Source organism: Orbicella faveolata, unplaced genomic scaffold (genome assembly GCF_042242905.1).
Source record: "Orbicella faveolata isolate gen_17 unplaced genomic scaffold, um_ofav_v1 contig_46, whole genome shotgun sequence".
In the NCBI taxonomy this organism is placed as follows: Eukaryota; Metazoa; Cnidaria; class Anthozoa; order Scleractinia; family Merulinidae; genus Orbicella; species Orbicella faveolata.
In genome coordinates this window covers 4,291,097-4,316,907 of record NW_028301576.1, presented here as the reverse complement: position 1 = coordinate 4,316,907, position 25,811 = coordinate 4,291,097, and the positions used below count along the sequence as shown (strand labels likewise).

At 40.4% G+C, this 25,811-nt stretch overlaps 3 protein-coding genes across 3 annotated transcripts in view; 1 reads left to right on the top strand and 2 right to left on the bottom strand.

The window, feature by feature from the left end:
- The window catches only part of LOC149098040 (uncharacterized), a 63,139-nt gene extending 60,461 nt beyond the window's left edge, over positions 1–2,678 (top strand). Inside the window, exons 44-45 of the mRNA XM_089277543.1 lie at positions 122–262; positions 1,656–2,678. Coding sequence (XP_089133669.1) covers positions 122–262; positions 1,656–1,910 — 396 coding nt within the window. The 3' untranslated portion in view covers positions 1,911–2,678. The remainder of the gene's footprint in view (positions 1–121; positions 263–1,655) is intronic.
- Positions 2,679–4,540: 1,862 nt separating this feature from the next.
- On the bottom strand, positions 4,541–10,687 carry LOC110050978 (uncharacterized). The gene is made up of 4 exons (XM_020756951.2): positions 10,336–10,687; positions 8,427–8,767; positions 7,564–7,758; positions 4,541–6,153 (listed from the first exon to the last, which is right to left on the bottom strand). Exons 1-4 carry the CDS (start codon positions 10,472–10,474, stop codon positions 5,818–5,820), a joined length of 1,011 nt encoding a protein of 336 aa, XP_020612610.1. The 5' UTR covers positions 10,475–10,687; the 3' UTR covers positions 4,541–5,817.
- Positions 10,688–15,033: 4,346 nt separating this feature from the next.
- On the bottom strand, positions 15,034–21,903 carry LOC149098039 (uncharacterized). The gene is made up of 4 exons (XM_089278803.1): positions 21,760–21,903; positions 18,513–18,853; positions 16,380–16,577; positions 15,034–15,370 (listed from the first exon to the last, which is right to left on the bottom strand). The coding sequence occupies exons 1-4, from the start codon at positions 21,890–21,892 to the stop codon at positions 15,041–15,043; spliced, it is 1,002 nt and encodes a 333-aa protein (XP_089134929.1). The 5' UTR covers positions 21,893–21,903; the 3' UTR covers positions 15,034–15,040.
- Positions 21,904–25,811: the final 3,908 nt, after the last annotated feature.

The window sequence follows — 25,811 nt, the reverse complement described above, 5'->3', positions numbered from 1 at the left end:
ACCAATTTTAGAACTTTCAACCCTCATTTAGAACAATACTATGTCACACAAGCCATAATCATTAGACTTCAACTGAATTATAATTATTTACTTGCTTTTTATTTGTATTTTCTTTCAAAAGGTTCCACTGTTCGAGCACACAAACCTTCCTTTTATTCGTCTGTTGTGTACCAAAGTAACACCAGCGCACGTTCTTGCAAATGAATACATTGTGCGTAGAGGCGACATTGGACAAGAGATGTTCATTATCCGTAAGGGACTGGTAAGGAGTTTTATTTGGTTACCCATAATCTGACTTGGGCAATCGCGAGACTGATCTATATTAGGCCCCATCTGCTCTACTCCGGAGAAACTTGAAAACGCAGTTTTCACTCCGAAAACGTATAAAACGTTTTCCTTCCACACTACGCCGGAGAAATTTGAAAACGCATCAATCCTTGGCATTGGAAATGCTTGGGTGCACCCTTGAGGGTTAGAATTAATTAATTAATTAATTATATGATTGTGGAGATCATTGCTTTCGAAAACCTCCGTTTTCAAATGTTTCCGTCAATTACGTCCGGCGTTTTCAAATTTCTCCGTTTGGAAGCGTTTTCAAAAAGCTCAATTGTCCTGTTAACCTACAACGTCATCTTACCGAATTCGAATCTTACAATGTCACTGCATGCACCTTATTACTATATTTTCCGGCAGGAAGAATTAAATATAGACAGCTGTTCACAACATAACCATAGCTTGCACTTTGTGGACTTTGTGATTCTGTCTTCAAAATTGTCCTCAAAACAATCAAACCCGGATACAATAGGCTATATTCGTATTCTCGGTATTGGAATGGAACTAGCTTGTAATGGAGGCTCATGCGGGGAATTATCATTAAAAAGAGATTAAGAAGGAATCCACCACGAGTTCGAGTAACGAGCGGACAAAAACTTTGTACCAAGACTATTTACATTGTATTGCAAACTTCCGTGCCACTGTTTTAAATATCTTCTCAATAGAAATCATTTTTAACAGCACCAAATTTCAAAAACAAATGCTGAACTTCATATGAAACACTTGAAAATACTTGTGAAATGAAACTAATGATGAAATTTTATTAACCAGTGTTCGATCGCCCAATAGACCTATTTCGATATATTCAAATTCAGCCTAAAACAATAGACCTCAATACGAGGCTCTGGGGAATAACTACAGAGTTTGGGGGGTTTATTCAACAGAGCCTCGGGCTGAGGTTTATTGTGTTAGGCTGAATTTTAATATATAGAAATTGGTCTACATGTATTTCTCTGTACTTTGAAACACATTTTCTCGAGTTCCCATGGGAAATTGTTTTTGGTGTTATGTCAGGCAAGTGTTTATATCGTTAGCTTTTAGAAATTGTAAGCACTTGTACTATACTTAAAGTTATTCTGGTACGAGATTTTTGTCCATTAAAAACTGAAATTGCTCGATTTGCTCTCGGATTTTGTCTTAATTTCATTCACATTCGAAAAGACTCCGCGCATTAGCCTCGATTGCAAGTTAGTTCCAGTCCTATTCCGAAAATGCGACTGTATGATCTATTCGAGAGGCTTTTTTCGTAAGAAGTTCACCAAATTAGTAGAAAGAATAAAAAGCATTGAAAATAAGATTATGGCCTGATACATTTCCTTTAGATAGAGGTCGTCACTGAGGAAGATCCACCGGAAGTCATTGAAACATTAGAGAAAGGCCAGTACTTCGGTGAAAGATGCTTAATTCACGCCAGTCCCCATCAAGTGTCTTTCCGCGCGGTCACCCATGTGGACATGCTCGTGCTCAGTAAAGAAGACCTTGATGCCGTTCTTGTTCACGACGAAAGCGTCGCTCTGCAGGTCCATGAAGCAGCGGAAAGGCTATATCCTAATATTATTCCAAGTAAAACCAACTGAGGTGTCTACATTAAACAAACGATCCGTTACTTTTTGAACTTTAATAAAGAATGTGCCTTTTATCTGTAAGCACTCGATCGACAGTGTTATCGAATTTCCCCTCATTTTCCGTGCATTTATACATACACTGTTGCGTTTTTTTTTTTTTAATAAATATTTAATTGAAAACATCCTTGTTTTTCTTTGATATCGATCTCACTGTTGTTGGGTTTTGTTTTAGCTGATATGAATAAAAAATAATTCCTCAAGATTTTCTTTTGATAAAATATTACTCATTAAAACTTTATTTTCCCTCGGCAGTGTTTGTAGCACAAAGGCTAGTGGGGCTGAACAAGCAACTGAAACAAATAATTCAAACTGAACATAACACTGTTAAGAGTCCCCCACTGGCCGGAGGCAAACGAGCTTGCTATTTACAAGCATGGCCGAGGATTTGAACTCGGGGCTACCGAGAAACAAATCCAGGTAATGGTCAGAGCAGCACTCGAACCCGGGACCGCTGGTCCGACGCGCTGATCACTCGGTCACGCTGCTCCTAGCTCCTTGCAGCAAAAAGATTTTGTGTGAGTTGAGGAAGGGAGGTTGTTGATTGACAGGAAGCATAGAGAGTAGTAGCATAGAGGGTCTGTAGATAGTCCGTTGGCTCCAGTTTGTGGTGTTTACATTGATTAGTTAGAAATTAGCATCCAAACCATCCACCCAAACGTAAACAGAAACCTTGTGAGACACATGGTCAGGAAATAGATAAGGTCTGGTTTGCGTTTTGGGTAATTCTTTATTTATAGCAAGAGAGTTACCCAGGATAACAATCAAACGTTTCTTCTTTGTTCATCATATAATCTTTACCAGGCTGGTAGGGTTGTGTTCGAGCTCTTAGCAGCTGTACTGTGCTCCATTCGGTTAAGCTATCGCTGAAATTCTAATGCAGATTTTCCGAAGATACTTGTCAAGAAATTTGCCGTCTTTTGATGCTTTCTTTGTTACCTGACAGTTGCTGGCCGTGTGAAATAGCATTGCTACTACACCTGCTACTGTCTATTTCAAATATAACTGCGTTTCAGTGGGCTTTTAGTAATGATACTGACTTAACTATCCATAAGATTTAACAAATCACATCTTTATAGCAGCAGTAGCAGCAGTTACCCAATTAAAGCGACTAGTATTTTTTTTTCTGAGGCCAGCTTTCGCGCATTATTCAATGTGTATTAAATTGCGAAAATTGATGAGGTGAGCAAAACGTTTTAAAGAAAACCAGTAAGCCCAAAACTCCAATGCGAGAGCAAGGCAGGCAATTTTAAATAATTTCACAGCAAGAGCCATAATCGGGGACGGAGACCGTAAGCGCGCGCCATTTCTAGTATTGGGGTTGTCCCCATGATATGGGACAATAATTCTATTTTTAGAACAAATTGCGCCATCGCCTGCGGCACACGCGCGTACATGCTGCGAGGATTTTTGCGGATGTCGCGCAGGAGAAATGGCGCCCGAAATTCCCGAACATTTTCATGTTTTTGGCCCACAACTCAACGCGTTTACGTCCGTTGGAATTTTTCTTCAGTATTTTCATCGTAAGCCGCTCCAGTTTGAGTGAAGTAAGACAGCGTCGAATTTAGGTATGTTCCGCTTTAAGCTTATATATATCGCGCTGACCAAGTTGTGTTCCTACGGATGCTTCTTTTACATGAGCTGTACATTACTCCACTTTAAATTTCACATATGTTGAAGATTAACAGCTTTTCCATTACACAGCAAAACACTAGCTAGATATATTTAGATATAGCAGAGCTCCAGGACTTCATAGTTTCCTAGCTCCTCTTGCCACACGCTTGCGAGGAATTTGCCAGTCTATCGCGACTGAAAAGTAAAACAAAATAATTGCTAGTTTGGTCAGTTTGAGTTTCGCCTGAATTGTAAGCAACGCTTGATGTTTCATCAAGGTCCGATAACTTTACGTCCGTAGACACTGATCAGTTTTATTCGTGTAAAAATCCAGTAAATTCTCTGTTGTCAATGAATGAGAGCGCCCGCCGATGCGTGTTTTGTACAGTCAGTAAACATGACAAATTGTACTTCCGCCGCACTTTCGTGTGAAAACGTACATCGAACTCAAACAATAACTCTATAGTTTTTAAATATGTTTAAAATTGATAAATGTTTGAGAACATATTAAAAGCTAAGCTGAAAATATGTGAATAAAGCAGAAATAATCAGCAAAGTTACGATGACGCTTTCTTTAATCAACTGAGTTCGAATAACGGTTTCGATTTTGTTGATCGACTTGTCAAAACTCCCTGTCTATTCTCATTTCAAACTTCACTATGCTTATGTTGAAGAAACACACATGGTGCTAGTAGCCTTTTCTGCGTTCGTGAAATTTGCTGCAGCATCTCAGCACAAAAGATAACGAAGGAAATCTTTGTCAAGATTTGTTGACAATTGAAAACACCGACTCGGACTTGAAAGTGCACGAGCTGCACTGTGCAAATGAGCTAATTGTACGCGTCAGACTTTCCTTTCAAAAACTTTTGCAAACTCACCAAACAAGCAGAAACAATAAGAAACCATCAAAACAGGTTTTGTTTATGATTAACCATTGTCTGAGAAACTCACAAATTAACTCGATACCAGAGTAGAGAGTTTTCTTGTTATATTCTTAAGTCAGAACAAACGCAAAAACATACGCGTACAGCGCGAGCAGATCTTATTATTCATTCCCAGCGCGAGATTGAAGTCTTGTTTTCGACCCTGAAAAACCCACCTTTTCCGTTAGCTCAGAGCATAAAATTACATATAAGCGCCCTGGTTCGTATTCCCTACCTTATTCCTTGTCACCGCTATGAAAAATACGCAAGATAATATCTCAAGGTCTCTCAACTATCACCATTTGATCACGCAACGTGACAACATCCACGCGAGAGCCCCCGACATGTGCGTGGATCCGCGCGGATATATGACGTCAGGATGGCGCAATTTGTTCTAAAAATAGAAAAAATTGTTCCATATCATAGGTGCGCGCGGATCCCAAGACTTACGGTCTCTGTCCCCGATTATGGCTCCTGTTCACAGTTATGGATAATCTTGCCTACGAGAATTATTAAAAGCCACCCAGTGTTTAATCATTTATTGCGTTTAAGGGAACCTGGACTAAAAAATACGGTTTTGTTCGAGATCACAAGTTGGTGTTTGAGTTAAAGTTTCTGTGATTTATAGTAGATAATTCTTAGCCTGTTTTAAATGCTGGGCGTCCCACTTCTGCTATTTTAGGATTTTAAATTTCCCGCGTTCCCCCAAGATTATTTTTGCAAAGCTTGATGGGAGATTATGACGTCATAGCGCGGTTGGACGTTTTTGAAATGCAGCATTGCGTGAATCATGAGATATAAAAGTGCTTCTTTATCGTTTAGAGTTCATATTTCGGATGAATTTGTACAGTTCCGACGAGAAATGTTCATCATGAGATCTCTGACCGCGCAATGACGTCATAATTTACGATAAAGTAAACATGGCGACGCCCAGGTGATTTAAACTAAAACTAAGCACTTCGTATTCAAACCACTCCCAGAGATACCAACTTAAATCCTCAGGATCAGTTAAAGAGAACCATTAGGTATATTTCGGAACTTAAACTGCTTTTCAGTTAAGATTTTCTTAAACTAACACCGTTGCATGCTCCCAGAATCCATCAGTTCTGGCCATGGGCTTTGCTGAGATCTGGTTTGCTCGGGCCAGTCTCACCGCAGTCTAGGAAACCCAAACATCTACGTCCTAATATTTATCCTAAGTTTACACGTTCGGGTAGCTTTGATAGCAAATAGTAGGATGAAGGTTAAAGTAGAAACAAAGATGACTGATGATGAAAATCTGAAGTTTGAAGGTGTAATGTCGTCCTGTTTGTACTCCATTCGGTTCAACTTTCAAAGGTGTACGACTGCTTCTGTAGAAATTCTAGTGACTGCATTGAGGTGTACACCGTTTTGATTTGCTCTGGTGTCCACACCACAAAGGATCTGGTCATGGACGGAACAGGATCAATTATTGACGAGCAATCATGTATGTAATCTTCGGTACACGTGATTTCTAGGAAGTCGCAGATTTTCCGAAGGTGCTTCGGTGGGTCCCGAACAAAATCTTCGCCTATGATATCAAGGACTCTGTCTCCGAATGCTTCCTTTGTCGCCTGACAGTTCCCAGCGATACCGAAATATCGTTTTATACTGCTATCAATCTCCTTGGAAATGTTGTGCTGATAAATTCAAAAAATAATTAACACCATAAGATATATATATATCTAACGGAATTCGCAGAAACATGCCCGCATTGACTCAAAGACAGTCCCAGCCGCCAGAAGTCCTCTGACCACCCCCCTGGCTAGGAGATTGGCCAATCACGCATGCACGTGGCATGGGCCACCCCAGCAGGGTGTCATGTCAACACAGAAGCCTCAAGCAAGGTCAAACAACCGAGTAAAATACCCAGAAACACAGTCAACATCAAGCTTATTTAACACTGAAAACTCAAATTCTAGCTAGTTGGGAATGTCAGTAAAAGACACCCTCCCCTCCCCGCTGCTTTTGACAGCTGGCCCCCAGCAAACCACCAGCAGATAGGCCAGTCATTGGGCCATGTGCCCAGCCTAGCCTTGACGGAGCCCCCCTCGGGTTTAAGGTCGCTGGCTTAGCCTGGATTCGGGCGAAGCCCGAATCCAGCCGAAAGTCTAGCGGGCATGTTTTTGCGAATTCGCTTAGATATATATCTGACCTATTGTCCTCACAGAAGGGCGCCCCTCTTCTGGTCCCCTTAGTAACATAGGTTCCCCTAGAGAAGCCGCTACTCTAGGGAAGATAGGCTCTGTCTTCCCTGCCACCCATGTTTTGCCACCATAATCAGTGTTTTGTTTCTGTTTCCTGCATCTAACCAGCAAAAGATCTGCCCCTCCCCCTGTGTGGGTGTGGCTTTAATAATTTATACTAAATTGTACAGCAGCAGGGTCTCATTAACTACCGCTTATAAGCCCCCCTCCCGCTTATAAGCCCCCCTCCAGCTTATAAGTCCCCCCAAGTTATAGGCATATCTACCTGTAAACCAAAAAAGCCCCCCCCCCCGGATTTAAGACCCCTCTAACTTTCCTTGTTTTGAATTCGTTTCACTAGGAGCTATCGCCCGAAACCGTTTTGTTTTATTCCGGTTATAAGCCCCCTCGGATATAGGCCCCTCCGTTTATAAGCCCATTTAAAAACCCCTACGAGGTTTACGGTAGTTGCCCGCGGAATTTTGTGTGCAAGAAATGTCCGCCGTAAAGAGCGAGTTTTTCGGAGTTATATGTGGTCACCTTCTCTTTCCTGCTGATCAGCTGGAGAGCATTGTTCATGAGGTTGATGGTCTTTGTTTTCAGTATATAAACAATAGCCTCTATGTGGCGCGAAAATATGCTAGGATATTTGTCCGCGAACATTGTCTCTTCCGAGAAGCGATCAGTTTTCCGAGAGCGTAGCTCGAGGAAAACTGTGAGCTTCAAGGAACAGGTAATGTCCAAGGACAAATATTCGAGGATATTTTCGCACCCAATGGAGGCTATTGTGTTTATTATTCAAATCTTTTTCGCAACGCACGCAGTTTTGTAAATTGGAGAATATTTCTAAACATCCGTGCTCACCTTCTGTGTGTGCTCTCCCGTCCTCAGGCCCAATAGACGCATAGCTAGTGTTGCGATGTTGTCAAATGGATTCCTAATCACGTGAATGAATTTGGCCTTCAGGTTGTAATCATCTTCAATTTGTTTCAGGAGCGATCTGCCCGATTCCTTGGCTAAGTACGCAGCAGTAAACCATCCCACCTTGTCTCCCAGAATCTGTCAAGTGTAGTGAAAATTATAACTCGGCTTTTAGAAACTTAATCTGGGTCGGTGTAAGCATCCATTACAGATGATTTTCAGTCCGTGCTGCGCACTCTCGAGAGTTTGTTTGCGTTTTTTGTTTCGTTTCGACCCTGTTTCATGTAAGACATTACAAAATGTAAACATTTCGCAACTACCTCAATGAAGTAAATTCAAAGTTTCAAAATAACCGCCAATATAGATGTGAAGCGGTTGAAGCTTTATGCTTCGTTCTTTCTCGTATCACTTCATGAAACAACTTCGCAGCTGTACAAATCAATGAAGCTGTTGGAAAAAGAATTTGAAAGGCCTCAAAGATAAGGTACGAGTGCAAAACCGCTTTTTACTTCTGACTGAGAAGCTAACCAATAGCAAAGTTTTGGCTACGTAATTCACGTATATATAGTGTATGAGCATAAAACAAAAGACTGTGCACAGTCGTGGACCTTCTTACATAAATCTTGGCATCTTTGTTTGCTTCTTTGATGTTTGCTGGGCTTCGTAACCATTCCCCTCTATTAAATATGGTGAGGATATGAAAAATGCACCACTCGTGTTTAGGGTGTAGTTTCGATATGAAGTAATTTTACGAGTGGTGTATTTTTCAATAAGACACTGAGTTATTCCGAAATTTAAACCGTTACCTTGAGTGTCCCATCAAACGTTCCCTGCCATTGATTTGGAACTTTGTACCCTGTTTTTACGTAAAATGTGGCGTTTCCCTGCATTGTCAAAGATCTGCGACCTTTGGTGGCCAGGCGGTAAGACAGAGCAGTGATTTTATCAAACATCTCGGTCTTACTCATTCCAGGAAACCTTCCGTAGGTTCCTATCAAGTTCATCTCATTAGACAGCATTATGTTTGGATGAGCGTCCAGGATCGCAGACACAATTGTGTGGCGACTCCTGGGATAGCCAATGAAAAGTAGCGCGGTATCCACGTCATCATATGCAGCTTGCAGCCTTTTGAGGTCGGATTCTCGATCTAAAAAAAAAAAACAGAATGCAAAGTTTTCTCCACCTTTGTGTATCCTAACTGTAACCGTTTGAAGTTTTATAAATGAAAAATCAATTCATGTTATGATTAGCTGATGCAAGCAAGTATTGCATGGATATATGAGATGCCAGTACTTTCTTTATCATTTAGCCACGATAATTATGTTCGTCTGTAAAACGGTTGGGTCAGTAATTGCTGCGTTCGAGAATACTCAATCGGTGCGAAGTTAAATACAGGGGCGGTTGGTGTGGATGGTGAATGCTCAGTGAGTGAATGAAAAGTGGAGATTGATGCACTTGGTGAGATACACCATTTTGCTAATGCTAGCTCCAGTCCCTTGTGGGGGCAAAATTTGATCTATTTTATGAATCAATGAGGCCATTTTTGGCCGAGTGATCACTTCTAACCCCTAAAGGGAATGGAACTAGGAAATATTTGCATGAGCAAAATGGCCGATTATGACATAGTGAATGCGTTGTTGGTGACTACTAGGAGAATGACGGCTCCGACAATTTGTTTGTGCTTAACGGGTGGAAGAGGAGGGACGGGGGGGGGGGAAGGTGAATAAATGCGTGAGGGCCCTCCTGGTGGGCGAATGAGACTGACACGTGGTTTGCAGTAATAGAAGCGCCACAAACCTCGAAGAAGGTTTAACATTATTGGCTGAGAAAACAATGGAATAAACAACAGAAACAGCGAACCCAGCCCTTAACCAAAACAGGTGCTTGAAACAGGTAGCGAGCGAAATTAATTGTAGGTTCTGACCTCTGTAGACATGACTGAGTGAAAGAATTGTAAAACGTGTGAGTGAAAATCGATAAAAATTCTATTCAGACAGAATAATGCAGCCCATATAGTAAACAGATTGTAAAATTGAACAACTGAAATAATAAACTTTCCAAGCTGTCCTATACGAATACTTCTATATATTCTTATGAGTGGAAAGTGAAACAGCCCCCCCTAGAGAGCTGTCATTAATTACGACAAACAGCAAAATTGTCTCTGATTATGTTTTGTTATCCAGTCTAATCCTTAAATCGATCGAACACAAAACTACAAAAAGCTGCCTCCTATTCGTGGCAAACACAACATTCTCACTTTAGTGCAAACGCTAAATAACAAACGGCAAAAGTTTCAAAATGTTTCCAAGAAAACAAATTATCGACATACTACCGGCCAGCATGTGTCAAGGCGTGAGAAAGCGGCTTTTTAGCATATTTTTAATATGTCAGAAGTCATATTTTGGAAAATTATGCATTATTTATTTCATATTTAATTAAAATAGAAAAAAATTATAACCCGGACAGTGGCCGAATTGATAGTTTCCACGACATTTCTGTCCGTGTTAAATTAAAACACAACAACTAATATTGGAAATAAATAGCTATCGTTGATACTTTCTACGACTTCTTCGTTGTGCTATAACTATTTTTCTTCCTTTCGATGTCTTTACTTTGGTCGTCGTGCCTTAAACACAAAATTTCCTATTTTATCTTCGTGAATATTAGACGTTCATCTCATTTAGTTGCAATACCAACCGGACAAAATTCACTTACCAATGCTCCTGCTTTGACGAAGTTCTTTCTGATATAAATGTGTTCCAATGTTGAAGTATAAAGCGATACCAACAAGCAACAAGACAAAACTAGCTATCTTTAAAATTTTAACAGTTATGGTTATTGTTCCCCTAGACATCAGGAAGAATGGCAATATTCAAGCTCAGTTACCGCTGAAGATAAGAAGAAAAAGGTACGAAAACCGTAGATACTGTGATACGAAGGACAAAGGATTCCGAATTGAACGTTCAACGTTCAACGTTTGCAATCAACAGGATTCGCAAAACTCGTGATAGTTCAACACCACAGCAAGGCTCTGAAGGACAGGGATTAACAAACGCGTGTCAAGCATTTCTGAAAAACACTCTTTACAACTTAGCAACGGGAGAGCTTTGGATTGTAAAGCATATCAGATAATAACTCTTCGATTTTGTTCTTTGGCAAATTATACGCTCAGTGATCATTTTAACTCAACGTGAGCACGGTACAAGCCTTAGATAAACTGCATTGCTTTTTACAAAACAAAAGTTATTGAGTTATGCTGAAGACTTCAAAAAAGTGACTGAGCGTTGTATTTAATATTCATTTTGAACTGCCTTAAGTAATATTCATGTGTTATCTTTAAAATCGCATGACTCGTATATATTATTCAAAACTAGACGCTCTAAGAGCGTTTACTCGGGCTTCGTACCACAGTATGAAGTCGTACTTCATGAAAACGTGTATTGGACTCAATAAAAGCAAATTAAAGAATCAGGATATTTTAGCACAAGAGTTCCGCTTAGATATTTACTATTCAAGCTGCTTCGTTGAGTATCCTCCTCATCCTATCGCAAGTTGTGAGTTTAAACCATTTTGGTTCAAGAATGAAGCACAGCTGTCTACGCATTGATGGAGAACTTGAAGTTGTTTGCAAAGAATTTTCGAGGTCTTTTTACAACTTATGGCGATTACTTTGTACATGCTAGCAGAAATTGTACCATGCAAGCAGAAATTGTTTACTGGTCGTGATGATCCGAGTAAATTGTGTAGCCGAGCTTCTTTGCCGCATTGCGATCTTAAACCCTTTTCAAGAGTCATATCTCCTTTGGAGAGCGAATAATCCCTTTCGAGAGAGCCAAAACGAATCATGATAAACTCCTTCGCGAAAACAACAGTCCTGTCACTAGGCTCAAATTGCATTGCACATAATTTGCATAAACTTTCAAGTTGTGTATTTTGCGGATAACTTCCAAGAATTTGCGACCCTTAACGCAGTTTATGAAGAAATATTCAAGCTACATATTTTTATTGAATCAAGGCAGGAGTATTTGTAAAAAGGGCTCTCATTTATAAGGGAAGATGCGGCATTCTGTTTTGTTATTTATTTTGGTTTCATGCTCGTCTAGTTCATGTCACGCAACATGATTTTCTTTTGCAGTCTGACACAGTTTTCTAAAAGAACTGGCGATTGCTAAGACTGCTAAATATATTTGAACTACTAGTGAAATAACTGGCTAAACTATAGTCGATGCAGATTTTCCTTGGGACTTGGCAAGAACATTGGTTCGTCAATAATCCCGCACAATTCCCCGCACAATCGAAGGTTTAATTCTCCCGCACAATGTCCCTCCAAATTCACACGCTATTGTTTTTTTCCTGCACCCTACTAGAAAGCCAATTAATTTGAAGGTAAGATATCTAATTCAAGTTACCGAAAGTCTTACTTTCCAACTTTGGAGATACTTTGCGCGGTGCAAGAAACAAGTCGCAGGTTTTTAACGAAGCTACGAGTCCAAAAACGTTTCCGTATTTAGCTCGTTTTATTACAGTATGATTTGTTCTACTGCAATATTCTAAATAATAACAGCAGCGGCCACACAACGTCATTGACTGCCTATTTTTTGCCAGTGTTTTCGTAGATTGAACTCATACCGCAATCGGCTCAGTTGTTATCTCATGAGAACGTTTCGAGCGTGAACTTTGCTTACCTAGCTGGCTTTCAAGCAACAAAATTCATCGACCCACCCTTTCTGAAAACGATCGAAATCTTTGTATGTGAGATGAACGTATAAGGCGCGATTCTTGCCAAAACTTTCTTCGCAAAACACCGCATTCTGTCACGAAGAGCGAGCGAATGTCGTGTTTCTCGTCCCCAGTTTCCATGGCCTACGCATGGAACGCCTGGGACCATAACCCCCCTTTTGGCGACCAAAACGCTTGCATTTTAAGACTCGGGCTTTCCAACGGAAGCCCCAGTAATAAAAACACCAATTTTCACCGTTGCCGAAAATTCCTGTGACACGTCGGTTGCGGGACAATTTACGAGCAGTGATTCCAGTCGTTCACAGTGCAGCGTTGAAAAGTATCATGAAACGCTGATGAAAGAATTATGAAGTTTTCGGTCATAAGCTCTTCAACGTTTAATAACGTAACAAAGATCGTCTGGGTTTGAGTTGTTCTGAAAAGAAAGTTGCTGGACAGTTTATGACAATGCCACGCTTTTCCGTTTTTTTCTTTTTTCACTCAAACAGAAAATAAGCCTGTCCGCTCGATTTAAAATGCGGGAATTAGTAAACATGCGAGGTCTCATAAGAATCCGTCGCGAACTCGTCAAAATATGGGATCGGAGCAGCGCGGAATACATTTATTTGTACAAATTGACAAGTTTGGGGTGCCATATTTTCATGCATTTGCAACGGACTCTTGTGAAACGTCGCATATTTACTAAACTCGGCATGTTAAATTGATCTATGGAGGGTCTTTTTTTTTGGTTATAAGAAAAATACCAAAAATTGATGCTGTTGCGTGACATTTTCAAAATGGTCTTTAACGTGTAATTAAATTTTGAGCTTAGCTAGAAGCGTGAATAATTAAAAGACATTTATTATATAGTCACGGTGTTTTATCGGAAAATACACGAAACTAAACCGGAACTCGAGTGGCGTATCTTCCATATCCTCACTAATGAGTATATTGATAACTTCATTTCTCGCTTTTTCGGTCAGTCGGGTTGTCTATATAATACTCGATCGGTGGCTTGAAGACGTTATAACCCTTTTCATAAATGGCTGCCAATTATAAATTCCTTTTTAAGTATTAAAATTAGCCTGACTAACCTAGTTCTTGAGTTGATAATTCAAAAGAATTTTTACTTCCAAACGAGTTTAGTGAGGCTAATTTAAATACATACAAAAGAGTTTTAAATTGGCAGCCATTTATGAAAAGGGTCTATGATGAAAGACCATTTTATACGGTTGTCTGCTCAGTGACCTGGCCTTTGGATGGCAGCGAGGCTGGAGTTGGCCTTGTTTAGATACAGACCTCACTGCTTTTGTTGTGTAAATCAAGTTGTTCTAATGCTAACTAGTTTGCATTTACATGAGAAAAGCAGAGAGGTCTGTATCAAAGCAAGGTCACCTCCAGCCTCGCTGTCATTCAAAGGCCAGGTCACAGAGAGAACCGACTGTAAAATGGTCAATTTTATTTTCTTGTGTTAAAAACATTATTTTACTCACTCGATGCGCTCGAAAGTAAAATTCATATCTGTCCTCGCACCGCTGTGTAATATCCTCTATTTATTAAATGACTGAGAAAATTACTACACTGGGACTGGCCATATATCTATCATTTATTTCTAATTTGCACTTCAGTGTAAATTGGCCAACGGGGCGTTCGTAACTTTCTGAGTTATTTATTTAAGGTAATTTCCTTCAAGTTATTTTTAGACATAATGCACGGACAATGTGAGTCACGCGTTCCGCACTCGTTCTCGCGGCGGGAATGAATCCTGGTTTGCTTAAGCTCCCCTATACCGAAGAAACTGGAAACGGCTGTGCAGAGACTTCGATTTATTTCATATCCCAAGGGTAACTTGATTAGTTGCTAGTGATTAGTGTGTACGCTTGAACTTGAGCACGACCCTTTAGGGGAATGTGTGCAAAAAGAAAACTCAAGTTCAAAGTGTCATGCATGGCCGGTATGCTACGAGAAAACATTTCATAAATATAATATCCCTATTATCTCCCCGTTATATATAGCATAAGCTATACCAAAAACCTAATAATAAAAAAAAATCAGTTCTTAATAAATAAAAAAAGACTTGTTAACGTATTCTAGGGCCGTGGATTACCAGTAAACAAGCTGATTAGCTAAGCTTAAACCCCACGTTAAAGAAAGTATCGTATCGTATTGTATCGTATCGTGGCTAATGCATTTCTTTGTCTAGTTAACATGTATAACGGATCTCGTTTACAAACGACATAAATACTGATCGTCCGGTTCTAGCAGTGTGGAAAGTCATTCACAGTTACTCTTTCTAAAACAAACTTTTCTCCGTTGTGTTCTCCTTACATCCCGTGTCGGCTTATTTCTATTGCTTAGTTATTTCCAACAATTTAGAAATCGAATTATCTTAGCTATGACAGTGAGCTCACGTATCTCCATCGGACATCTCATTTCCGGCATGCATCAATTGATAACGATATCGGCCCGGTCAATGACTGAGTGCTTTGAATTGCTGAGATTTTATTCTCAGTCCAATACTCTCCCATTCCAGGATCCCAAACATATCTACAGTACTATAAATTGCCTCCAACTTATAACCTCAATAGATTTAAAAAGTTGTATATATTGCGAAGTAGACTGAAGATGACAAGCTGACGGCCAAATATTCTTCAGAGCTTTGGAGTCCGGTCTACAATAAAGCACTCGTGCCGCATTTGATTCAGTTTTCAAAGGTATAAGAATGCAGAAATTCCAGAGGTTGCATTAAGGTGTACACTTGTTTAATTTGCTCTGGTGTCCATACTACCAGAGACCTGGTCATGGAAGGAACAGGATCGACGATTGACGAGCAGTCACGAAGGTAATCTTCGGAGCACGGGATCTCCAGAAAGTCGCAGATTTTCCGAAGGTACTTCGATGGGTCCCGAACAAAGTCTTCGCCTGGTATGTCAAGAACTCTGTCCCCAAACGCTTCCTTTGTGGCCTGACAATTCCCAGCTATTTTGAAATATCGTCGTATGTTGTAATCTATCTGCTTGGAAATATTCTGCTGAATCGAGAAATAAACGTTTAAAGCTGGGACCAGACTTTTTGTGATCTAGTATATCTTAAGGTTACCGTATACCTTTAGAGGTCTCTCACGGTTTAAACTGTAGATACCTAAACCCCTATACCAAATTAAAGCTTATAGAGCTGGCTATCAAACTATGCCAAGAACTTTGAAATAAAATGAATTGTAGAATTTTTTTACGACCTCTTAACATGAGCGTCCGAATCACCTTTTGAAAGCTACAGGTCAAAGCGAATTTTGTTTTTCGCTTATTTTTAATTATTTGCTCGTCAGTTTCTGGACTCAAAGCGTTAAAAAACGTGTCTGCAATTTCAGAGAAAGGTTACAGGGCATTTTCGAAATATGATTAAAAAAATATGGAGTGATCATGGACAAATCTCTCTCGGAGAAAAAAATCTGTGAAAATAAAGAATTAGCAAACAAGTTTTTGTTGTTTATATGTCAAACTATCTACTGTCCAAATTTGAGGGCAAACGAATAAATTCCCTTTGACTTATAGCTTTCGAATTCAAAAGGGAGTCAAGATAATTCGGGCGCTCAAATTAGAGTAATATTTGCAATTTTCTGTATTTGTATACACGTGCTCAATTGGTGCGGTGAACCTTCAGCGTTGTGCGATAAAAAAATAATAATTCCTTAATAAATCGCCTGTGTAAGTTGGACTCGAAATTGCATGGAAAAGGTGCATACTGTATCTGTTCGAAATATTTTGAAGTGGTCTTAATTGTTACTACCTAAATGACAGCGCAACCCTTTTCCTAATTTCAACTCGAAAAACCTTTACCCTTTTTTATGCAGCTAGGCTAAAAAAAAAAAGGCCCCTAAGGGCGACGCCTTCCCGTGTTGTCTACAAAGAATTCCCCCTCCCGCTCTCTGCCTCTCTCTCCCTTTCGGGGTACCAGATAGCAAGTCACAACTAAAGATCCTACTTTGTAAGGGACTTGACCAGTGTACTGTCTGCTAATTTGCTAGAGGTTATCGCACTCACCTTCTCTGTATGCTCTGCTGTTCTTAAACCACTTATCAGACGCATAGCCATTGTTGCAATGTTGTCAAACGGGTTCCTAATCACGTGAATAAATTTTGCCTTAATGTTGTAATCATCTTCCATTTGTTTCAGCAGCGATCGGCCAGTTTGCGTGGATAGGTATGAAGCTGTAAACCATCCGATTTTGTCACCCAGGATCTGTTAAAGTCACCACAAATGAATCAATATGTTTTTTTTTCTTTGTTTGTTTGTTTCTTTAAATTCAAATTGCATACAAAGTTTTATTTATGGCCATGTTTCACAAGGACTGGGAACTACCGAATTCATGAGTTTGGTTAGTTGCAATCGATATTGACCGCGGTCTAGATTTTCCCATCTAGACCGGTTACATTTTTTGCGGTGAAAAAGTTGCGAACTGAAATTAAATACAAAAATATTGACCTGATATTGGCTATTATCCTCTCCATAATTTATGAAAGTGCCAAAAAGCCTGATGCAAAGGAAAAGGAAAGAGGACGAGCAAACTTTGGCAGATTTAAGTTCAGCTCATCGCCGTTCGCAAGCAAAATGTCAGTTAGTAACCATAGATACATGTAATTGGTAAGGAATGATAAATAAGTATAACCAAAGTGTTTCTCTTCAACCTGAATATCCCTCTGAAAACTTTGTGTTTCTACTTTTGCTTTTGTTTTGCTGTTGTTGTTGTCGCGTCGATAAACATCGGCTCAGAACTTAACGGATTTAAGACGAAGGTTACAAATCGGGGCTGGAACAATGATTTTACTACAAAAATTGAAAAGCATTTACATTGCTTGCAAAATATTTCGCACGTTTTATTCGGATGTTTAATTTTCGAAAACACTTTTTTTTTTAATTTAAGGACAAACATTTCGGACACTTTGTGTTCACATAGCTAAAGTAAATTTACGCGTAAAAAACACGAATTAGATTAAAACAACAGCTGTAAAATGATAAAAACACCGAAGAGAACACGACACAAATTCCATCATGCCCTTACGTATCTCGAAAAGGAAACTAAAACCTGGTTCTCACTAGCGACGCAAGCACGAGCGCAAGCGCAAGCGCAAGCGCAAGCGCAAGCGCAAGCGCAAGCGCAAGCACAAGCGCAAGCACAAGCGCAAGCACAAGCGCAAGCACAAGCGCAAGCACAAGCGCAAGCACAAGCGCAAGCACAAGCGCATCCACAAACGTAAGCACAAACGCAAGCACTAGGGATGACCCAAAAGATAACAAAATTCGACGTAAACACAAGTGCAAGCACAAGCGCAAGCACAAGCGCAAGCACAAGCGCAAGCACAAGCGCAAGCACAAGCGCAAGCACAAGCGCAAGTACAAGCGCAAGCACAAGCGCAAGTACAAGCGCAAGCACAAGCGCAAGCACAAGCGCAAGCACAAGCGCAAGCACAAGCGCAAGCACAAGCGCAAGCACAAGCGCAAGCACAAGCGCATCCACAAACGTAAGCACAAACGCAAGCACTAGGGATGACCCAAAAGATAACAAAATTCGACGCAAACACAAGTGCAAGCAAAATCATCCGAGCCTTCCGCCAATTTCGAAAACTGTTTAGGCGCGAGCTAATCTGGATCCAGTGTTTTTATTGGCCAAACATAACCACAGGTGGTAAATATCCTTGTGCTTGTGTTATGCCTGGGAGATATTTCGTTTTCACTTGTTGCAGCGCAAACGCATAAGCGTAAGCAAAGGGAAAAAGAAAAATTTTGATCCCTGTGATTGTGCTTGCGCTTGTGCTTATGCCTGCGTCAAGGCCGCTTTCACGGTGAAATAAGAATTATTGTGTTTGCGCTTGTGCTTGCGCTTGCGCTTGTGCTTGCGCTTGTGCTTGCGCTTGTGCTTGCGCTTGTGCTTGCGCTTGTGCTTGCGCTTGTTCTTGGGTGGCTAGTGAAGACCAAGCTTAACAGCTTTGGAGCTACTTAAAAGTTAAATACTGTACATTGTACTGTAAATATTTCGGGAGCTTAAAATTTCGGACGGTTTTTTTTTTTTTTTTTTCGGACACTTTTTTTGTCGGAAATTAAAATCGTCCGAAATTTTTAGCAAGTAATGTACTTTAAAAAATCTCAGCTTAACTTTTACTTTAACAGGTATGTTACCTTGAGTGTATGATCGAACGTTCCCTGCCATTGATTTGGTACTCTGTATCCCAGATGTAGATAACTCGACGCATTTCCTTCTGTGGTCTGTGCGCGCCGGCCATGAGTCGCCAGGTTATAAGAGTGAGCAGCGATTTTATCAAACATGTCATTTTTACTCCATTCAGGGTGACTTTTGTACATTCCTATCATATTCAACTCGTTAGCAAGCATTATGTTCGGATGAGCGTCCATCAGGGAGGAGACCAGTGTGTGACGGCTCCTAGGATACCCAATGAAAAGTAACGCGGTATCTACGTCATCATATGCACTTTGCAACCTTTTGAGGTCGGCCTGGCGATCTGAAGTAAAACAAATAAATAAACAAACAAACAAAAAGCAGAGAAAGAACGAAAGAGGGAGATGAGTATGCCAACAGTTTGCTTGAAACCTGATCTTCGCGTTGTGTGGGAGATTCTACTCTAAATAAAGTAAAACTTTGTAAATTACAAACCTGCATGCTAAATGATCTAAAATTCGTGGCCTGGGTTGTTCGAAAGGTGGATAACGCTATCCACCGGATAAATCAGACACTATCCAGTGGATGGCGTGGTTTGCTTTGTTAACACTTATTTACTGGATAGCTATTTATCCGGTGGATTGCGTTTTCTAGCCTTCGAACAACTGGGGTATGATGACCACTTATTACAAAATAAGGGTCTGCACGGGGTTAGTTGCCGTTTGTCGACAGTGTCATCATGGGAAATGGTAAAATACGGATTAATATGATTCTCAGGAAATTCAAATGATGAAGATGACAATGCTTGCAGTTATGATTTAAGGTGGCTCTTTATAGTTTTACGATCGCACTCACGCTGAGGACGAAAGCTCAAGTAATCTGCGCGCGTTCGAAGGAAAACGTCAGTGTTTTCGGATATTTTATGACCTTAACATGAGCACAAAAAGCAAAACCAACAGTGAATTTTCTTGCGTTTCCTAAGGTGAAATTCTGTAAAATTTGACAGGTTGGTAGTAAATATTCTACTTTAGTCGGAGCTCGTTTTTCGGGGAAATCTATAAGACCAGGTTTTTTGCAGCGGTAAACGAAGGAAATTTAAGTAACGCCATAAAAACAGTAGAAACACATTTGTTTGGGCATATATAATTCAAGACTAAAACCCAAAATTCTAACAGAGATGACGGCAAAACGCTATTTAATCAATGGTTATTACATGTAATAAGTTTGAGAGGACTGGATGTGAAAGCGAATGCAAAAACACGATTCAAAACACAACACTTGCGCGCGGAACGCCATAAGAGTTGAGTTGGTTTTCCTTTGAATGGGTGACCAAGGGATGAAGTTAAGTCGTGCTATCGTCACGTGACTTTGTCTGCAAAGTTGATCGATGAATATTTGTCATGATCACAGTTTAGATGTTCGCGTCAACCAATGAATAACAACAGTGATAGCGTTAAAGTTAATGATGAAACTTTTCGATTGAGTCAAACTGGCACGGAAACGTAGACGGCAAAAATAATTAGCACATGCACCGCCGTAATCAGCATTTTCTCGCCTTTTTCAAGCTTGTGAAGACATTATTGATAATCGCAGTAAAATACCCAACTTAAGCAGCTGCGGGAGTGAAATTAAAGCATGAAGCTGCTTAAATTGATAACCTAAATGCGATGATCAAGCAGGTCTATGATTTTACAACGTTGAACAACTTAAAATCAATCTCCGACGGTTACATTCGCATAAAGTAAATTACAGGAATAACAGAATAAGCTATTTATACATAAATTAAAACGGAAAACTTTTGTTTCAATAACAAAAGAACAAACAATACTCCACCAATCGGTAGCTTTATTATTAGCTTTTCCTGTGAAAAACTCTGTATTCATTAATATTCAAATATCAACAGTCAAATGTTGACTTTCATAACATTTCTCCGCAGTTCAAATATACGATCTTTTACATACTCACTTGCTTTTCAAGTTTGCTGATCGCCTTTTCAACTGGACGAAGCACGTGTTTTGTGTTCGTCAATGACTTTTTTCAGTTTTTCTACCACATTTGTTATTTGTGAAATGTTCGTGGCTAGTCTGACGCGGCGTTTCGTCTCGGCCAAGAGACTCTTCAGAGACCTTTAGAATTCAAAGGCAAACTCGTTGAGCATCACGCCCAAAGTCCCGTTCGCAAATTCTTGATGTTGACAGTCTGGCCCTCTATCGCAGAAGGATTCCCAACCGTACGTTCACGACTAGCCACGAACATTTCACAAGTATTTGACAATTGTTTGCTTTTGTATAAATTTAACTCGTGAACGTACGGTTGGGAATCCTTCTGCGATAGAGGGCCAGACTGTCAACATCAAGAATTTGCGAACGGGACTTTGGGCGTGATGCTCAACGAGTTTGCCTTTGAATTCTAAAGGTCTCTGAAGAGTCTCTTGGCCGAGACGAAACGCCGCGTCAGACTAGCCACGAACATTTCACAAGTATTTGACAATTGTTTGCTTTTGTATACATTTGTTATTAATTAATCTTTTCACGATGGGAGAAATGAAGTTTCAGATCAACATTTAAATATTCGTGGAGTGTCACCTTCTACGAGTAAAAGAAATAGGTAAGTTGGCAAAGGTCAGTTACTGTGTTGGTACCTATACAGAAAAAAGTTCTAAACGAGGACCGCTTCAGTATCAGTCATACAAGGTCTTCGGAAGGTGATCAGCAGTATTCGTTGAATTTTGTCCAAATTGTTAGAAGTTCGAAAATGCTTCGAAAATCATAAGAAGCAGCCTACTCGACACTGTTAGGATAATGAGATGTACACCGTTGCTAAGATACAAAGCAACTAAAGTAAGTAAGAAAATTGGACCTCGTTAGGTGGGACTAAGCATCTCATATCCCGTTATTTTTGGCCTAAATACTCCGTTATTGCATTTTTCAATCCGTTTGATCTTTTCCAACCCGATATCAAGGGATAATGTAGCAGCTCTGGCCCTGTCCCGTTAATTCCCCTCCCCCTCCCCTCCCCCCACAAATATACATTCTGTATCCCGTTGCTTTTACCAAACTATCCGGTATCAGGCCCCGAAAGCCGCATCTAGGACCTCAAAATTAAATAATAGCTGAAAAATAGCTCAAATCCTGTTTAACTGATAGCTAAGAATTGCCTAATAAGTTTGCCCAATGTTACCTTATTAATTACTGAGAATCCAGCACTCCCATGCGAAAGCACTGCTGGAACGACAGCCGAGAAACTTACCAATCTTCTTATTAGGTTCATCTTGATAGAGACGTTTTCCAGTGCCGTTAGTCAAATACAAATAGATTGCTGCCAGTATTGAAGCGAAAGAAATTACCTTTACCACTCTATCAGAGATCCTTCTTCGACACATCTAATTAAACCAATCGAAAAATATAATAAATAAACAAAAAATGCATGTACATATGATGAACAGCGAAGATCGAGACCCATACCAAAGGTTGACCGTAACGGCTACCCCTACCTTAACGATCACCAAGAAAAATGCTAGCAAATTCGGCGTTGCCAGTGAAAATCAGCAGAAGTAAAATCAACTTTGCAAAGTGACTCTGGGGTTAATATCTCACGGTTAATTTCAAGCAGGTAAATTAATTAGAGGTGTAACCTTCTCCTCCAGCCATTCATGAAACGTCCCATTCAAATCGAAGCTGGTAAATTCGTGTATGGTATTTGCATATTGAATATGTATGAATGAACATGTCAAACTAACGTGTGGCTTGAATTTCCAGAAAGCACCCGATACCACCTAGCAACATGCCACAACACCTTAAAAATGGATACCGTTCAGTAAAGCTAGTCAAGAACTGCCAAATTACAGTAGCTCGAATAAACGTTCTAAACAAGACTTAAATAGGACAGATTTTGAGGACTGGAACACCACTGTCCACTGCTCAAGGAATCTTTGCGTAGAAAACGGCAATATCTTCAGTCAAGCAAAGTGAAGGTAACTCTCATGCTCGGGGGTACTCCCAGAGAATTTGGGTGGGGGTGTGCGGCCTGCTTCCTAAAACTCCTACTCTATTTATGACCAAAATCTGTGATCTTCCCTATCCTATTTATAACCTGACCAAAAATTCCATACGACTCTATTTATGGCCTGACCCCTTTATCAATCCCCGGTTCCAGACCTACCCTGTAATTAGTTACCTAGTTCAGACCGATGTTAATAGCATCGTGAAGGGCTTTTGTTGATGGTCTTATCGATAATGATGAAAACGTAGCTTCTGCTAAAAAAGTATAGACCCCATTCAAGACTGGAGCGCAAAAACCATACCCTAATTAACATCAAAATGGCCAAAATGGATACCCTATTTATGCCCAAGGCGGCTGAAAAACCATACCCTTTGATAAAAATGATAAAAATGATATTGTACGGCGTATATCGGTTGTTGACTGTTTCCGTAAGAAATTCAATAGCGATGATAGATATAACAAAGCTTTCCTCGGTTTCCAACGAAACCATAGTTGTAACAGGAACCATGCGCACTTAGAGAAAGTGACGAAAAGCCATTTGATTGCTTTTGCTAGGAACGAATATGTTGATTTGCCCAAAGACACTTTCTATAAACATAAACTCGACAGTGAGATTATCGATATAAAACCATCGAAAGAAAAAAAACTTTCTAAAGGAGATATGTAAATTTATAGCTCAGAACGAAACGCACAACAACGTTTTACGTGGCAAGGGACAAAACTAATGTATATAAACAATTAAACTGCTATTGAACAAATTCTTAAGGACGTTCGCGCTAAAATTTTAATGCAGTCAGATAATGGGTTACTTGTTTCAGAAATGCAAAAAAATTGGGGGCACCGACTTCGTTTGAGAGATAAAGCGTGTGGAAAACTACCCTGATTCAGAAAAATTGGCGCACGTAATTCAGCATGGTCTACTGAGGTTTATAGTTTAAAATATCGAAGGTGAGTCAACGGAGGCAAACGATCTTAGTCATATTTTGTAGAAGTGGGTCTAATGCGTATATTATTCCAAACGTTACCAACGTTTTTACAGAACTTAACCCTTCAAGAGGCATTTGAAACCGCCGCACAGACAAACGGAGAGCTAAAAATAACGGAATTCGATGAAGCATTTTGCAAAAAATTCAAACTTCTAATTGATAGATTTTCTTCATTTTTTCGCTAAACGTAGAAAATCGGTAGAGAAAATGATCCATCAAAAGAAACGTAGGGGTCACCGAACATCCAAGATCGTTAAATCCAGGCAAAGCTATAGCAATGGCCATCTGCCCTATCATTGTTCATTTTGGTACTTAGCACGCGCATCGATGCATGACGTGGTGTGAATTTGCGCGCGCAGTAAGGATGCGCAGAAACAATTAGCGCGAACGTCCTTAATTTCAAAGATTTGACTATTTCCGGCAGAATTTTCCCACGTTAAACATTAAACTGTGTTGTTCATGATCAGAGAGCCATCATTCCTTATAACTGGTTTTTGGTGGCTGACCAAAGGATCGGGGATCTGGGGGGACGGTGGGGGGCGGGGTTAGACCTTATGCTAATTGGCTTCTTGCATCTACCAACAAGAGTAACAATGTCGCAAAAAATGCGCGTTGAAGCGGTTCTGTTCATTTCGTGCCACTCTCCCTGGGTGGATCCTTGCAAATCGTAGGCTCGATTTCCAGCCGTTTTGGGAGTCCGGTTGTTGATCCTCCTACAGAAACGGCTGGAAATCGAGCTTAGGCCAATCGCAGTTCCCACTCTTTTAATAGCAGATTTGCACGATTGCGTCATTTGACTACAACTACCAGAATTCCTTTCGTTTTTTCTTTATTACTTAAATGTTGAATTCCCAGTGGGGTTTAAATAACAATTGGCCTAATTAGCATAAGAAACAGAAAAAGTGAAGGATTTTGGTAGTTGTAGTCAAATGACACCATCATGCATATCGCTTATTGAGCGCTGTACCGAGGACTTCTAAAAGAGTAAACTAAAAACATATCTATGTCTGGATTTATGAAAACCATGTTAAAGAAATCGCGCCCTGCTCGAGCGTTCTTTCCTCGCCAAAGACTATTCCCAAAGTAGACGACAGAGAAATTAAAAGGAAAGTCCGTCTGTTTTTTCCTCCACTCTCTCATCTTCCTTTTCTTGCCCTTCTCTTAGCTTGGAGTGATTTTAAGGCCTTCAGGAGTCATGAAATCAAAGTGCATACGGGGGACGGATTTGGTGTTAAGAATTGACAGTTTTCAGAAATACAGTCATATACATGTATATGCTGGTCATGAAAGAGGAGAGAAAGGAACCTGCCTTTTGGGCCCAAGGAGCGGCAGGCTGGCTGATCACTTACCGAACATCGGCAGGCAGGAGGGTGATAGGCTCCTGCGGTAGAGGTTATCGATACAGTCGCACCTGGTTGACATCGACAAAAGCGCATCCTAAATCGAGAAGTGAGGGATACATGGCGTTTAACTGACTTCAGGGAAAAGGGGGAGAAAGAATACTCCGGGAAAGCAAATTAAATCCAAACCACTTCCTGTTGTTTTCTCTCTCCGTTTCTTACGCTGCGTCCAACTGTCGACCGCCTGACACAGACCAGACAGGATTTGAGGTGATAAGGTGAACGAATTGCCCTTCAAACAATACACATTGCAAGTGTCATTATCCCCTGGCAATAGGTAGAGTCCTCGAACAGGCCGACCTGTGTCAGACCTAGCGGAAATTTTTGTAATAATCCACTAAGGTCTCGTCCACTCTACACCGGAGGAATTTGAAAACGCAGCTCTATTTCTATGGTTAGGTCTACCGTCTACACGCTCTTTAAACCGGAGGAATTTGAAAACGCCGGCTTTGCGTTTTAGCGTGGACGGAAAACATTTTGAAAACGGAGCTTTTTGAAAACGATGACGTAACGATAACCACGTGATTTCCCTGCCCGAGTTTCCCTCAAACATACATCTAAAATGACCGGTGATTGTTGCGTTTTCAAATTTCGCCGGGGTGTTTTTGTGGACGGAAAATATTTGGTGCGTTTTCAGAGTGAAAACGCCGTTTTCAAATTCCACCGGAGGTGTGGACGAAGCCTGGGACATTTTGCTGCATTGATTAATCAAAACAGATCACGTGGACAATAATCACGGGTTATTCCCATTGCTGCTCATTAGCCATTGCTGTTTTCGGTGGAGAAGGTACGGGTGAAAATTCAACCCTATTCCAAACGAATTCTCTCGCAGATTCATCTCTCCCGTCACGCTCGGCTTCGTCGCCAAAACAAAAGCACTCGCGCAAAATCCCGCCAGCTACCCAGGCTATAA

What these genes read in the sequence shown, in the direction of transcription:
- LOC149098039 (XM_089278803.1), bottom strand. Translation starts at nt 21,892, where the DNA reads ATGTGTCGAAGAAGGATCTCTGATAGAGTGGTAAAGGTAATTTCTTTC. An exon ending in TGAACCTAATAAGAAGATTG is followed by an intron (nt 18,854 to 21,759) that starts GTAAGTTTCTCG and finishes GTTTTACTTCAG; the next exon opens with ATCGCCAGGCCGACCTCAAA. An exon ending in CAGCAGAGCATACAGAGAAG is followed by an intron (nt 15,371 to 16,379) that starts GTGAGTGCGATA and finishes TTCTCGATTCAG; the next exon opens with CAGAATATTTCCAAGCAGAT.
- LOC110050978 (XM_020756951.2), bottom strand. Translation starts at nt 10,474, where the DNA reads ATGTCTAGGGGAACAATAACCATAACTGTTAAAATTTTAAAGATAGCT. An exon ending in TCGTCAAAGCAGGAGCATTG is followed by an intron (nt 8,768 to 10,335) that starts GTAAGTGAATTT and finishes TTTTTTTTTTAG; the next exon opens with ATCGAGAATCCGACCTCAAA. An exon ending in CGTTTGATGGGACACTCAAG is followed by an intron (nt 7,759 to 8,426) that starts GTAACGGTTTAA and finishes TACACTTGACAG; the next exon opens with ATTCTGGGAGACAAGGTGGG.